This window comes from Ptiloglossa arizonensis, chromosome 2 (assembly GCF_051014685.1).
Source record: "Ptiloglossa arizonensis isolate GNS036 chromosome 2, iyPtiAriz1_principal, whole genome shotgun sequence".
In the NCBI taxonomy this organism is placed as follows: Eukaryota; Metazoa; Arthropoda; class Insecta; order Hymenoptera; family Colletidae; genus Ptiloglossa; species Ptiloglossa arizonensis.
This window is the reverse complement of record NC_135049.1, coordinates 11,546,865-11,562,765: the sequence shown is the minus strand read 5'-3', so window position 1 is coordinate 11,562,765 and position 15,901 is coordinate 11,546,865. Positions and strand designations below refer to the sequence as shown.

The 15,901-nt window shown below is 31.8% G+C and overlaps 1 protein-coding gene and 1 long non-coding RNA gene across 14 annotated transcripts in view; one reads left to right on the top strand and one right to left on the bottom strand.

Moving 5' to 3' along the window:
- Nucleotides 1-15,901, top strand: part of LOC143143536 (uncharacterized) — a 297,264-nt gene that overhangs the window by 195,024 nt on the left and 86,339 nt on the right. For all 12 annotated transcript variants that reach the window (XM_076304898.1, XM_076304895.1, XM_076304894.1 and 9 more), the window contains one exon: nucleotides 15,574-15,653. In XM_076304898.1, coding sequence (XP_076161013.1) covers nucleotides 15,574-15,653 — 80 coding nt within the window. The remainder of the gene's footprint in view (nucleotides 1-15,573; nucleotides 15,654-15,901) is intronic.
- Nucleotides 1-15,901, bottom strand: part of LOC143143539 (uncharacterized) — a 44,378-nt gene that overhangs the window by 27,636 nt on the left and 841 nt on the right. The gene's annotated exons all lie outside the window — the stretch shown is intronic.

The window sequence follows — 15,901 nt, the reverse complement described above, 5'->3', positions numbered from 1 at the left end:
TTGCATGTTTGAAACGATTCTAACCTAGCTTGCACAACAAGATGAAATATCATTTAATACTGCATAATTTGCCACTAGAGGAAGTTTTTATCAATAATCTGAAAATATGTGAATTGATAAAGCATGTTTTTGCTTAATCTGTAAATATAATTGTGCAAAAATATGCTATTATTTGTTTGTTAAAATTCGAGTATAGATGAGAGTGATTCGAATTGAGTAAATACTTATACTTTTTGCATTTCTGTTTCATCTTTTTATTTAACCTTAAGTTTGAATACAAAAATTTCGTGAGATAATGAAATTTTTATGTTCACATATTAATTCCATATTACAGTCAACTTTAATCAATGTCACGACAGTAGTTTCATTAACACAAATTTACGTCTAAAATATTATTTTGTTACAATAATGACCAAGTTTTAATTGCTATAGTCACACGAAAGTTTCTCATTTCATTTAGTACCTCGAATTATATACAATGAATATCAGCTGGGTAAAAAACATCATGAGTGTCTTTTTTTAATGTTTTAATTATCAATTTTGGATAATTTTTAAAATTAATCTAAACAAATGATTATACAAAAACATCAAAAATATAAATTAATATGCGTTTAAAAAATTGTTTTTTTACCGCACAGAAGGATCATACTTTCATACCCTCAAACATACATTTTATATATTACATAATATACTTCGTTATTTTTTATTTTTTCATTCTTCTTTTTAAGAATATCTCCCATTTTTATCGATAGAATTTAATATTACAAGGATCTCGAATTAATTGAATAAGCCTATAAATTCAAACATTTATAATTTTATCTTGCTTTTTCTATTTACCGACTTTATTCGTCGTTTTCAAATTCGTATTTCGTAATATATATCTCTACTTCAGGAATAGTTTAACATTTGAAAATAGTAAAATAAATTTGGATAAATGTATATCGTACCAGACCTTGTTTCTCAATTACGGTGCATGTTCAGGCGTCCGGTATCTGTTTAACTTTACAAGAAACGCATAAAATGATCACCTTATGTCTCAATGTAAAACTATAAATACCTTATCGTTGATCTTTTTACCTTATTTCTGATCCTTTTAACATAACCAGGTATTATTCGAATTCAGTGAAAACCTTGTAGAATTCTCTAGTAAAATACAGTAATGGCTCGGATATTGATAAGATTTCTTGTTTGGATTTATAATCTACGCTTTGTAAGAGAAAATCAGTATTTCTTAATTTAAATAAAGATGAAACTTTTTCTTTCTTTTTTTTGCTCAAATAGTCATAAGATATTTATTAAAATTGTATGGTTCCTGATTTGGTCATAAATTTAAGTAAAGAACGTAAAATGATTTGTAAACAAATTCCCCTTAAATTTATAATTTTAAATAAGGTTCTCCTGCTAATCTCGTATGGAAAGTATAAATCTTGCTAAATTACATACCACCTCTTATTTCTGTTCAAATCTGTACTCTAATTAATTTATAAAATTAAATTTCATAATAATTATTCATAAATTTTTATGAAATAAAAATTATTAAATTAATTTAATCTTTTCTATATCAAAATTTTAATTTATATGAAATTTGTCCTGATTCATTTTCAATATTATCATTTTTGATCACGAAATTATTGTAAATAATTTAATTTCCTGATTGATTCTCACTGTTGTTAATGCCTTGATTTTTAATGAATTCAGATTTGTAAGTAAATAATACAGCAACTAAAATATGCTGATTACGAATACACATCTGCAGTAACCAAATGCAAAAAAGTTAATCTCGGAATCAGCCTCAGTGAATCTCTGTACTCGTTGAATAAAAATATTGTATCCTCGCAACTGAACCGACATAAATAAAAAAAATGTCGATTTTGCAGAAGAGACAACAAAAAATATTAGAATTGTAAAATGCTACGACTCTATACTCTTATAAAAATGTGAATCGAAAATTCAATCGAGACGACTCCATATCATTTTTATGGAAGTTATATTACCCATTATTTTGATTGCTTAATTTACAAATTTTCTATCTAAGGGAAAATTTGTAACACTTTTCTTGATAATACGACATATTTCCTTCACATAATCCAGTAATTGAACATATTTTTATTGTGTCAATTTTTGAAAGAGTACAATATATTATAGATAAATAGATACAGTATATTGTTGCTATCACAAAATTCTCCAGACAATCATACGTTCTCTGTTGTTGCTACTCGTGAAATACCTTAGTGATAAAAATTAATGAAATACTTTTTTAATATAGATAAAAATTTCAAAGAACGAATAAAAAATAAACAATTTGTAATGCATTAATTGTTCAAGAAAAATTACAATTTAAAATTATCCAATCGAATGAAATTTCACATTTAACGTTGTAAATAAACAGTTATACAGAGATTTGATTTGTCATTTATTATTCAAGTAAAATTCTTTCCATGTCTGAGTAGCCATTCACTTCAATGTTCTGGAGAATGGATTCACCTTTCTAACTCAACAGGTCCACTATTGGGTTTACCAGCATTTGAAACTCGTTTTTGGAAGGAACCAGTATCTGTATATTCTCTTATTTACCAAATGTCTATTGGAAAAACGATCCACATAAACACGTTTCACTTCAACAAGTCCAAACATCAGATACATGTCAGCTATTTCTCAGTTAGAATAACATACCACTATCAATTTAAACGCAAAGTACACACTATAAACCTCTGACAGGTAATTTTCTTACGAAAAGAATTAAAATAACTCGTGGGATGCTATCAGACAGTAAGAATCGTAAGATTTCAAGCATTATTTACGAACAAACGAATGGAAACAGTCATACTAGTTAGTTCAATTTGTCGAAAGGGTTGCCATAACACAGAACTCGTTGTAAAGTGGAAGTAATGCCAAATGTGACAAGAAAATAAAAATTAAAATAAAAGATTTACCACGATCTTGTTGTTTGCAAGTGTAATTAAAATAAGGTGAACACGATACTGTGCCAAAAATATTCTGTATAATGGAAATAAAACTTATACAACGCAAAGTATTCAGAACTTTGATAAGCTCCGTCATAAATCATTACCCGTAGACGGTATGCGGGTGACAATCGCGGTCCAATCCTACAATTTATTACCAACAATTAAAAAGAAATTTTACTGCGAATAATTTCTCGCGTGCTATCATAGATCAACGCGTATTCCATGATAAAAGACACGTGAAACCGAACCGTTCACCACTATACAAAGTGTTCCACCGAATTTTACAACCAGAATTATTTTCTCAATTTTCAATATTTCTGAAACACGTTTTCAACAATAGTGTGAATATTTTCATTTCAGGTAGCAGTGTCACGGATAAGTGACAATTAAATACCATAACATACTACGTAAAGAAATAGGAAAATAACCATTTGTTCTTAATGATTTTGCCTAAGATGAAAATATTTTCACCATACGATGCCATTCGTAAATTTGCACAATTTTTGTAGAATGTACAAAATTTCTAATATGTTTTGTGTAACTAATTCGAAGATATCGTGACAAAATTATTGTAAACTATTTTGCTGATACCTTCGACTTGAATTCTTATTTTTAATGTTGCGTATGTATACAATTTTCTATTGCAAATTAAAGAAGAACCTAAAAGGGAATACGAAATTAATGTGGATAGTATAACGAAATTAATATAGATAGCATTTGTAATGATTTCAGACAGGAGGATGGGATAAGTGTGAAAATCGAACACAAAAGTTTGAAATGTTCTAAGCAGAGATTGAAAACGGTAATAGTATCGATTCCGGTTCTCGAAACAGTCATGAAGAACCGTTAAGTTCGATTTCCACTGTAAGGCTCAAGGGACGCGACGTTCAAGCGACACTCATGCCACGCTGTCACTCATGGGACATGTATTGTATACATTAACATGTTCAACTATTTAGCGAGTAAGCCGTACACAGTTCGATCGGTTCGATGTACCCTAGTTTCATATTTAAGGGGATAGCCATATTCAGTCATTGTTTTAATCACCATTTGACAACGACTATCCTATTGTTACAAAAAAAAACAGAAAAGGGAAAATGTAGGCATTCTACTTTGACTAAAAAAGAAAATCGAGAAAAATTTATAAATGTATCGTAAATAAATAAATATAAAATAATATCAATTGCTTGTAACAAAAACTGAATATCTTCGATCGGTTGAATATTATTCGGTACTATTTTTCTATAAAACATACTTATTTAGATTTTCCAGACAAAATAATGTAATAATGTAGATTAAGAAATTTTATACTTTAATTTTATTTTAGATACTGAAAAAAGAATATTTTCACATAACTGAGGATAAATCTCAAGTTTCCTTGTTAAAAAAACGACTTCGGTCATTGTATTTCGTGAGAGTATTGCGTACATCGGAGGGAAAAATATATATTGTAAATTATTGTTATTATATTATTACTCATATTGTTGAGAAGCAACAGAAAATATTCGATGGAAGTAGAAATGTACTCCAGGGCCACGCGTCCCGACGCTCGGGTTGTTGTCAAACATTGCCCGGTCAACTGACAATGGACAGGATATCTCCACTAGCGCGAATGCTTCCTGATGAAACAATGTTATCATTTTTCTGCGGAGAGTGAACGTTGCTCGACTATTGCATCCTTGAACGTTACTAAGAATGAAGTATTATTCGAAATATTATCAAATAATAATAATTTCCTATTTTGTTCTTAATGAACGTTTCAAACGTTTTATTTCAGTAAAAGTGTAATTAAGAATAAAACGTTTTAGTAAACGTTCACTAAGAATAAAAAGCTTGAAGGTACATCATTGTTTAATCATTTTACTACAACAAGAAATAACTCAAATAACTATCATTTATTCGGAATACTGTTATGGAAAACCGAAAAAAGCGAAAATATCGATTCCGGTTGCGATTCTAATATCGGTTGTCGTATCGATTCTATATCGATGCTATACCGGTTCTATGACAGTTCCGTAACGATTATATATCAGTTCTTGTATCGGTTTCTTTGGAGCATGAAACTGTTAAGCGTGTAGTGTACATAGGTACGTAAATAGGTATATGGCATAACATTAGTGTTGTATTTGCTGTTTAAATTTTGTGCACCTTCGTTACATATTAAAATATGACAATTTTTATCACTCGTTGAAATACTATAAACTTTATTATTTATCGAAATAATATAAATTTTCTATGAATAAATAAATTTAAAGAGCTCTTAGAATGCTTTGAAAATACATTGTTGAGGGTAAAATAATGAAACGCTTTATAAATTCATTTACTAGTTTATGAAAAATTTATAGAAAGTTTCTAACAAATTCATGAAACTGATAAAGTTAAAAACAATTTATAATATCTATACACTTACAAAAATTACACTTATAAAATTACATTCTTTCAGTAATCACGTCAATTCTTTATTGTGCATTTTTCACATCGTATTTTCAAATATTGACGAAACATCATTTATCCCGAAAATTAACAGAATAATAATTTAATTGATTTTTATTCAATTACCTTGACATGCATGTATGCAAACGATTCTCATTATTAACTACAGTAGATTAAATGTTCTATAAGTTTCAATTTAGTGAAATTTTTGCAAACGGTAATATTAAATTTATAAATCTACAGAAAATGTAAGGAACAAACACCATATTCCTACCACACGTACACCATACGTACATACCAAACAGTTTAATTTTCTAACTAATTCTGGTTAAAATCGTTAGAAAATCGATGTAGAAGCAATATTGTAACCGTAAACGATACCGTTCACCCCACTCGGTTCTACGTAATTGTTTCACCAATAACCGGTATACGTACAACGATACGAAAGAGTTATTTTTGGAATAGTTTGAAAGCCCTATTCCAACCAATCTAAAAGTTCGACGTATACGGTAACTTCGTTGAAAACACGTAATGAGCGACCACTAACATTTGTCGTTCCTAAGGGATCGCTTCGTACCTGGGCACAAACCTGCCTTTATATTGGTCGCTGATTTTCCAACCGCCTGAAGCTATTCTGTAAACGAAAACGGAGTGTCGTTAGTTCGCTGCGAATGCGTGCGCGCCTTAGTCCTTTGCCCTCGGAACGTTGCCAAAGCGTCGCATTAATCTTGTTCTTATTCGCGCAAAGACTTTCACGGAGGGTCGGCAAGTTCCCCTACCGTTAGAGCTTTCCTACGGGAACAACCGTTCCAGGCGAGCGGAACGCCGTTGTAAAGCACAGTTTTCTTGTATACCTCGAAGCGAGGTAGATATTTTCGTCGTATATGGACTATAAGGTTTCCATCTTCTCCTCGACTTCCCTGTCGGTTCCTCTGCTTACGTTTTCCACCGGTATCCACGTAGATGAGAATGTACTCTCTCGGCTACAATGAAGACAGACTCTCCCTTCGCGAAACGTGATTTTTTTATACGGAAATAGTAAGCACTCGCCATCAGGAAGTTGAAATGCAAACACACAGAGTGATTCATGAGCGCGTGTCGATACTTCAAAGGATCAATCTACGCATCAATCTTCGGGTGCCCATCTGGAGCAGGACGATTAATCATGCGCATAATATAAGCTCGTACGCATAATAAATAATTAAAAACGGACAAATATGTGTTTCTTTTGCGAATTGTACGTATTTATAGAAGAAGAAAAATGAATTTTCCAGTGGGACATTACCATCTTTTAAATCTTGGCCGGATGTTGATATTTGAATGGAAACATTTAGTTTGATCGTAAGGTTTACACATTTTTTAAATCTCGAGGATGAACGAAAGGGGTAAAACAAGTAAAAGAAGTTATATCGAAATCTATTTGTAAAGAAAAGTATCCGACAGTCGTTAACTAATTAACTTCGGGTTTAGGATAATGTAGAAAAATCTCCGATTGTATGAAATAATTTTCCTCGGCTGGATGAACGACCAACCAAAATGATGTTTATGTTGCTTCAATGCAAACGAGATAGAATTTCCATCTTATTCGGACTGTTTTTAATTGTACATATTTAAAAAATAAAAGTTTAGAAATAATACGAATAATCTTATAATTAATAATGAACCGTAGGTCCTTATTTAACTGATTTTCAATACAATGGAATCTCTGGTTATTAGAAATGTTCACCGGCGATTTCTTACATATTGTTACGTGATTTTTTTTCATTCTTAATAAAAATAAATTTCTTCAATAATTAAGTATTATTTGATACTGTTTCAAGGAAGTAAGACTATGGGATGATGTCATGGACCGATTGTGAACCAGACTTGGGCATATTTTTATCCATGTAATGGATTCCGAATAAAATATTAATTTTATCTAGATAAACGTGCCTGACGATTGAAAATTTATTTTTTACATATATACAGAAACTAATACAGAAAACGAAAATAAAGTGTAGTTTGATTTTTCAACAACTATTAAATAGAATATTACATATATTCAAAAATTCTCCTGTCGTCTAATTAACAAATTTAAAATATGTATAATCGTTACCATGAATATTTATTTGATAACAGTTCGTTGCAACGTATACTATGCACTATGTCGAAGACATGGTATTTATCAGAGGTTTGCTTTGTTGATTTTGCAAATTCAAATTGCAGGTTCCTTCGCAAGGAAGTAAGTTTACCTGGATAAAATTTTATTCCTAATAAATGGACACTGCGATTCGAATAATGATTATCTAAATAATTTATTTGAAAGAAAATAGTTTTATACAGAGAAAGGTTTATTTAGAATATTTAACTCTGCGTTTAATTGACTAATGATCAATCGATGGGCTGATCGGAGAATGGTTACCAAACCTCAAGAATCTTATTTAACTTGTTGAGCTATGCTAGGTAATACCATAAGTCTTCGCGTCTTTGTTAGCGTTCGACTTTATCCGTTCGACTTTCTTCACATTGGGTCCAAACAGACTTCTATTGGCATTCATTCGCTTCACTATGATCTGTGGAGTTCCTCGGTGCACACACAGTTTATTCGACCTATTTTATCTCTGACTTATTCCAAAAAATATGAAGATCAGTGAAATTCAGGTGAAATATGTACTGTTACCTGAGTTTTTCACAGGCATGATAGCAACCAAAAGAGAATTATCTTTAGCAATCAATTTTTGCAAATTACAAATGGTAAGAATACCACCATTCGCCCAAGATAATACTTGGATACATATTTGAAGAGAACCTTTAGAAAAAATTGACAATCGTGGATGGAAATTTTTATTTCATCCCTATTCACGTTACTCCCTGAGTAACTTCATTTTTTTTTACATTATTTTCATGAGAACTTCACCAATGGATTAGCGAGATAATCTGACAAAATTAAAAAACGACCTTACTCGGATTATATCTAATTACACTCGGAATAATTCAAATAACGTGTAATTAAAAATGAGTAATTCCTGCTTTCAAGTGACAAAGTGGGAATTACCAGTTCACTTGAAAACGAGAGTAATAATTTTTATCTCAAAGTCATAAACGGGGAGAAAATTAGTAAAATCTTGAAACAAAAATACAAAATGATTTCAACGTTTATTATTTTCCAAAAAAACCTGAAAAACAGTTTCAATGTGGACACATTGTGCATAAAGTAGTTGGAGAAGGACAGATTCAACATTTCCTTTAATCTTTTATAGTTCAGAAACTATGGTACGTGCGTTCCAGTATGTGGACCCACTTTCTTGAAGCAGTGGCATGCATTTATGAATCACCCTTTACTAACCCTTTAGCGAGATGAGCAACCAAACCCCTCGACTGCTTCACACTTTCCTACAACTTTCCTCGTTACTGTCTGGCATTTGTGCAGTCCACTCTGTGATTCTACTCGTCATTTGATTTGAGCAACGAAGCAAAAGAGGGAGGGATGAGAGCACGTCAACGAGACGAAGAAGTGAATCCGTTGAGAAAAAGCGAAGAAAAAGCTACTTTACGACGAAACTTTTTTTTTCTTCTCTCGTTCGTTTAGTTTATTTAGTTTCGTGCCGGTGCAACGATCGATTTTCTTGATTCTCGTGCTTATATCATCCGTGTTGGAGGCTTGTTCTTCCTTCGGTCTTTATTCTTGCTTTTTCATCTACCGTTCCCCCTGATACCGCCATACCTTGCTGTTCGCTTTATTTTTCTTGCTGCCCTCCATATTCGTGACAGCACAGGGTATCAAACAGATGTCTTCATTGGCTTTTTCTTGTTCGTCGTCGATGATAATCCTACGATGGACGGATGCTGTGCACACGAATATATTATTTGCTTCTTAAAGGCTCTCCTTTAACGTCTTTTTCATTGTTTTTTTTTTTCTTTGTCAAGAAAGAAGAGGGGTGACTGTTTTGGAGTCGCACCTAGTGTTCGTACAGTGACAGATACACAGGCAGCTACTGAAGGCAAATATGAACAAATGAAACAACTTTCACAATACTGTAGTTTTCTGTATAACTTTACAAGGATTGCAAAATCGATTCATTTATCATTAACGGTCGAGAAGAAGATAAACATATTCTTGTATTTTGAAATAGGCTGTTATCGTGTGCTCCATATTTTCTCCCTAGTTTCTTCGTTTTTACACTCGACGTTTTTTATTGCACATAACGCACATGTATGCACATAGTCGGTAATCGATGGCACATTTTTTTTTATGATTTTTCATCGGTTAAGATGTATTTTATGTATTGAGATACGCATAAAAAAAAAACATGAAAAATGATGTTACATTTTTATCCCAAGAATTGCATTGGAAGTTTAATATTATGAAATAAAATTTAATAATTTGTTGTTACACCTTTTGTTAACAGTTATAGATTTAATCTCTACTATGTATTCCGATATACAGTACATAGTGAAATTCACAATGATATAGAATACTACCTTTTCAACGATTGTAAATAATTTAGTAGCTTAATAGTTGATAGTAATTCAATAGTTGAATAATTGCATATAATAGCTTTAAATAATTTTATAATTTTATAATGTTTTATTTTTACATTGCGCGGAAAATTGAAAGAGATAAATCCTTAATAATTCCACAAGACAGTATTAAAAAAGGTTTTAGATTAATATTCCATTCAAATATTTATACTTAAATACAAACTGTTTCTAATCTAAAGGGAAATTTGACGGCTTTTTTTACTTCAAAGATACGTTGTTGCTATGGCAGTGCTTCTGAACTTGTGATCCACGAGTTCATTACAGTGTTTTATAACAAAACTTGATTCACGCACACAACGTACAAAACACAAGAATTTTTAAAATAATTTCCATCTTCTGCTAAATATATTCTATTTATTTTAATTTGTCTTTGTTGAAACAGAAATTTCAAAATTACTCTCATGAAAATTTTCACTTGTACAAGTAGATCTGCAGTTTTATACACTTGTTCTGCTTTTTCATGTGAACAACGACACGTTTACGACACATTATGTGAAAAATAGAGATTGCTATTCATTTTCGTACTTTCGTGAAACTGAATTTTTAATCAGAAACTCTTCAAATGTGTGTTTCCTTGAAAAAATATTTTTGAAATTTTTCTCGATTTTTATACTTTCCATATAGGTCGGAAAATAAAAAATTAATTGGATTTTCCAAATCCGAGCAATTGATACGATAATGTATAATGTTAAGATTAAAATGTACACGTACGCACCCCATTGTTTACGCTCGAATATATACACCGAGGGAATGTTTGAAATGGCCCGTGAATGGCAAAAGATTGATAAACATTGCGCCATGGTAGTATTTTCCAAAGTAGGAAGCACCATCCCTAGGGAAGGGATGGTGCACCCCCTTACAATCTAAAGGGGGTGTGAAGGAAAATGTATTCTTTTCCAACCGCCATTAATTTACAATTTGTTCAGAAAAAAGGTTTAAGTGTAATGCAACAAAATATATCAACAACTTGAACCATCTATTTATACATTGTTTATCAAAATTTAACCTCTTCAGAGACGAATAAGTAGTATGTATTCAGGAGCGAATAATACTGTAATAACCTTTGTGTTTGGAATTGAATTGTACATTACAAAGGAACTACCTTAGTTTTGAAGGAATCATCGAGTTCTTTTTTTTTTTTTCCCCACGTCTCAACTCCTGCCAGGAAATTGTTTCCAACTTTCCTCGAAATTTGCCAATATTGACTCCCGAACTTTCCTTGTTACCCGCGTTTCTTATTTCATCTCTGCGTCTCGTCAGCTGCCGAGGAGATTTATATCGCAGATTGTAAACAAGTTGGCGAAAGTTAGTTCACGCCGGACCAATAACGCTTACTGCAATTTCTCTCTCACACTGGCAACCCTCTGCCTTTCTCTCCCGTTTAAGAATATAACATCATACTCGGAATATCATTGCCAGCGATAAACCGAAAATGGAGGGAGAACAAAGCATTCGAACTCGATCCGAATGTCCGTACCAGTTCAAGTGGGAATATATTTGAATTGAATTATTTCCCCAGGGACTAGAGAGGTCCCTGGACGTCGCACTTGTCCCTACCGGAAATCAGAATCACGCATGCAACGTAGCCCCGACAGGGAGTACGAAAAATAGACTGTCGATCAATGGTGATCCTTCATTGTCTGTTGCTTATATTTCGAAAGGGAGCCCAATTTTTTTTATTATTTTTTTTTTCTTTTTTCTTTTTTTTGTTCCTTTTTTCAATTATTTCGCAATCTAGCCATGAATTTTCCGCGATGGTTATATCCGCAAAATGTCTGTCAACAATACGCCCGCAAGGTTGCGTGATTCAAACAACAAGCAAAATGGAAAAATTGATTTCCCCGTATTATTTTGAAACAAAAATTAATTTACGTAAAAAGAGAATTTTTAATTTTTTCAGCAAATAGTAATGACGAAAATATTCGTGTTTGTATAATTTTATGTAATTTTATTCGACTTTGGATAATGTAATGAAACTTTTTGGAAAAGATCTCTCTTAACGAAAAAAATTATTTCTGCATCCGACATTTATGGACAAAGAATTTTCATTACGTTTAATTTAAACGAATGCAGTTGTTTTTATCGATTTTGACCGATTGAATATTTTATTGATCGAATGTAAAAGATTATTTAAAGAAAGTCTCTGATTAAATTGAATGGTTTCGAATAGGTATACTGAAAAGATGCTAATTTCGGATGAAAAATCGTGAAGATGCAAAACGTCCTTGTAAAAAAAAGTTGTAGCATGCCTGAAGACACTAATTTAATGGTGTTTAACCTCTTTAAACTTATGGCACAGGGGAAAAAATGATTTTTAATTTTTTAGAGCTCGTGGCTCAATCATGATTAATTATAGTAACACAGATTTATGTAACGTTACTAGATTTAGGCAGTTTATTATATTTATTACTCCATCTTGAGTTATCTTCGATTCAATGTTATTTATTATCATTGTTTCAGACTTTTAATAAATGATATTGTATCGATTATAACTCAAAACAGAGTTGAAAACGTTGCATACTATAATAATTAATTTATCACTTCTTTTTAATAATACAAACATTAACTCTTGTTACAATTACAGTACCAATTTGAAAGAATATAACAAATAAAAATTTAACTAATTTCTGCCATTCGAGGGGAATATCTCACGCGAAACGCAGATCCGTCTTCATTGCCCTCACGTTTGTTTTTATCGCACGACCGAAACGTTAGATGGTGTTTACAGAATCATTCAGTCGCTGATCGCATAACAGCAGATTTAACCATTCGAAACATACAGGCAATCGAAACGCGACTAACCGTAAAATAAAAATGCTCTGCTCATAGCTACATGATATTTACACGTGAAAATAAATGTAAACGCAAAAACTCAAATATTAGTCAGTAGAAATGTGTCATTGCATACACGATATTGTGCTCATAGCTACACGATATTTACACGTGAAAATAAATATAAACAGAAAAACTCCAATGTTAGTCAGTAAAAATGTATCATTGGATATTGTGAATGAATTCTGATACACATAACCAAGGAATGACGAGTATTTGTACATGTATGAAATAAGAATAATGATCTGCCAATTGCTCCAGATATTTAAATTTTAAAATAAATTATAAGTCTAAGTTTATTATTTATTATGTAAGTATACTTGCATTAAGAATTAATTCCAATGTATGATTACTTTAAATTATACGTACTTCGTACATCAGAATATACAAGGAAATCAAATATTAATATAATATTATTAGTATTAAATAATATAGTACTATAATTAAGCCTCATTATTAAATACTATAATTTACTATAATATTAGGATTACAATTATTATATAATTTAATATTATTTTCGTGATCAATGACACAGATTTAACAAATAATAGTTTAATCCTTGAATTATGTATTTTAAACTGTAAATATCGCGAAATTATTGACAAAACGTAGTCACTTCACAATCATTTATATGACCTGCCATTTCTAAATTATAGATATACATATGTACGTATGTGTGCATTTATTTATATATGCACGTATATATGTATATCAAAATTTATTCTTGTAATATAAAGATACGTTATATTAATTATTAACTAGCTGATACTTGAATCCTTTGATTCATACATAGTCTATTTTAATCTCTGAGTATCAGGAAGCGGTTGTGAAAGCATTGTTATTTTATAATAATTTATACGACTCGTCGCAGTTGGATTAGTCGAGGTCAGGTTATTTTGAACTCAAAATCTATTGAAAAATAGAACAAGTTTTATTTAGCAATAGCGAATCAAATTCAATTAAGCGCATTAAAGATAAACAATTCGAGGAGGGTGTTAATATGCATGGTGATCCTCTAACCGTTTCGTAAATTAATTCTTTTCTATACTTGTAATCTTATGAAATAAAAAGCATTCTTTATAAAAATTCTCGATATACTTTTACATCTTTATTCGTGTATTGTACGTTGCTGACTTTAAATCGAGAATCTTTACGACTATGGTACAACCGATGAGATTAATAATAATAATAATTAAAGTTCGGTTATATTTATACATTCTAAAGGAAGATTTGATAACGAATTATGTTGCTATTATTTTTTCAGCATTATTTTATCGTTTCTAATATTTTATTAACGATAATAAAAGACAAGTATATACATGTATATAATGTGCATATAGGCACATACTGTGTACGGTTCACAAGTCACTTAAAAAGAATGCTGGTCTGACTAATTACAGGCTTATCGTCTCCAATATAATTGTAAATATAGGTCACATAATTTTAAACATTGGCCAAAACCATAAAAAATGAAGAATGGGGTATACTCAGACACATAGGTATATGATCCTCTTGTTCCTATGTTTTTTCAGATGACTTTTTGTGAGCCATTCACAGTACGCACATATATGTATCACATACCTACCATTTTTACCGTGCTTCTGCATATCGTGTACATGTACTATTGTTCTTTACTGTATGAGTTTTACAAATTACTCTATAGGTACTTCACATCGCGCATGCGGTGATTAGTCATTGTTATGGCGACAAGATGACAGTCGACTGTTGCGGCAAACAAACTATGAATCGGTTCAAAATGACTGATTAAATTGTATTAAATAACGTCTTCCAAGTATTACTGTAAAGACTGTTTGAAAAATTTTAAACACGTTTTTCTCGAATCTATAAGAATAATTGAAATTTTACACACACGTTGTATAAACATCTCTTCATAACAAACGTCAAAGTTATAATCATATCTGACATGGTTTTTTAACAACAGATGAAAATTGTTTTAAAAAATTGATACTTGTTATCCTCTATCATGTTATTGTATTTCATTTTTATTTCATAATTGCGATATCTGTTGTAAAGATAACTTATAAATTAAAAGTCATTTTAAACGATTTATTCAAATTCATTCATTCAAATGTAAATACGACTCATGTTCCAATTTATAATTGTTTAAATATTAACGTTTTTGTAGTACGACAATTTGTATTATTTTTCCCCGAAAATATAAGAATGCAAGCAAAAACTATCGATTAATACACTTCATAGTATCTTTAAACAAAAGAATACAATTATTACGTATTCTCAACCTGAAAATGAAACGAATATACCCTTAAAATGACGCTTGTTATAAAAAAAACAGACGATACGAGAAATCCCAGCCACTGTCTTCACGATAGAACCGAAAAGTTACTGGAAACGTTAAAAGCGTTGGAAAACAATTTTTCCGCTCGATGTGGTCCACATTACAGCGCGTTTTATACGTAAATGCTTTTATAACAAACCTCGTTAGCACGCACGGTGCAACGACTAAACCTAAAACGTCCCAGGAAATTTGTGTACCCTGAAATTAATCGATTTCATGGTCTGTAACGGTACACGGTTGATGTAAATTTTCGAGAATATCTTTGATGCAGGACAGTCTGACGCAACGGGAAAGTAATTTTCATTGCGAGTTCGATTTAGCAACGGTCCGGTTTATTCCTCCAGGCTTTTCTTTCACGAATCGCGTTACCATCGTGACACGTCACTGGAAACTCATTTCCACTGAACGGTGGTCGATTCTGTTTTTCATTTTCTTTTAAATACACTACTCCTTTCTCCAAACCAAACGCGTCGCCCGTCAATTTATTGTTTGTCCGTGTTACAGGTCCTCCCGGCGAGCGTGGCGCGACCGGAAGAAGGGGGAAAAAAGGAAAGAAGGGCGACAAAGGAGACCAGGGTCCCCAGGTGAGTAGATTTGGTTCTCCGATGAAGCACTGAAAGACCTTCCCTCCCGTAGTGCACCCGACATGCCTGCACGTATAGTTTACGTATTTTAGAGTGCAGTTTCAAGCATGATGTATTTGCTAACGGTACATGAACGGTCTCCTCGAATTCGTAACTAGCGATAGACACAGATATGTATGTATGCGGCTATTTCTGATCGAACGCGCATCCGCGATGGAACAACAAAGGAACGCGAGACAGGCTCGTCC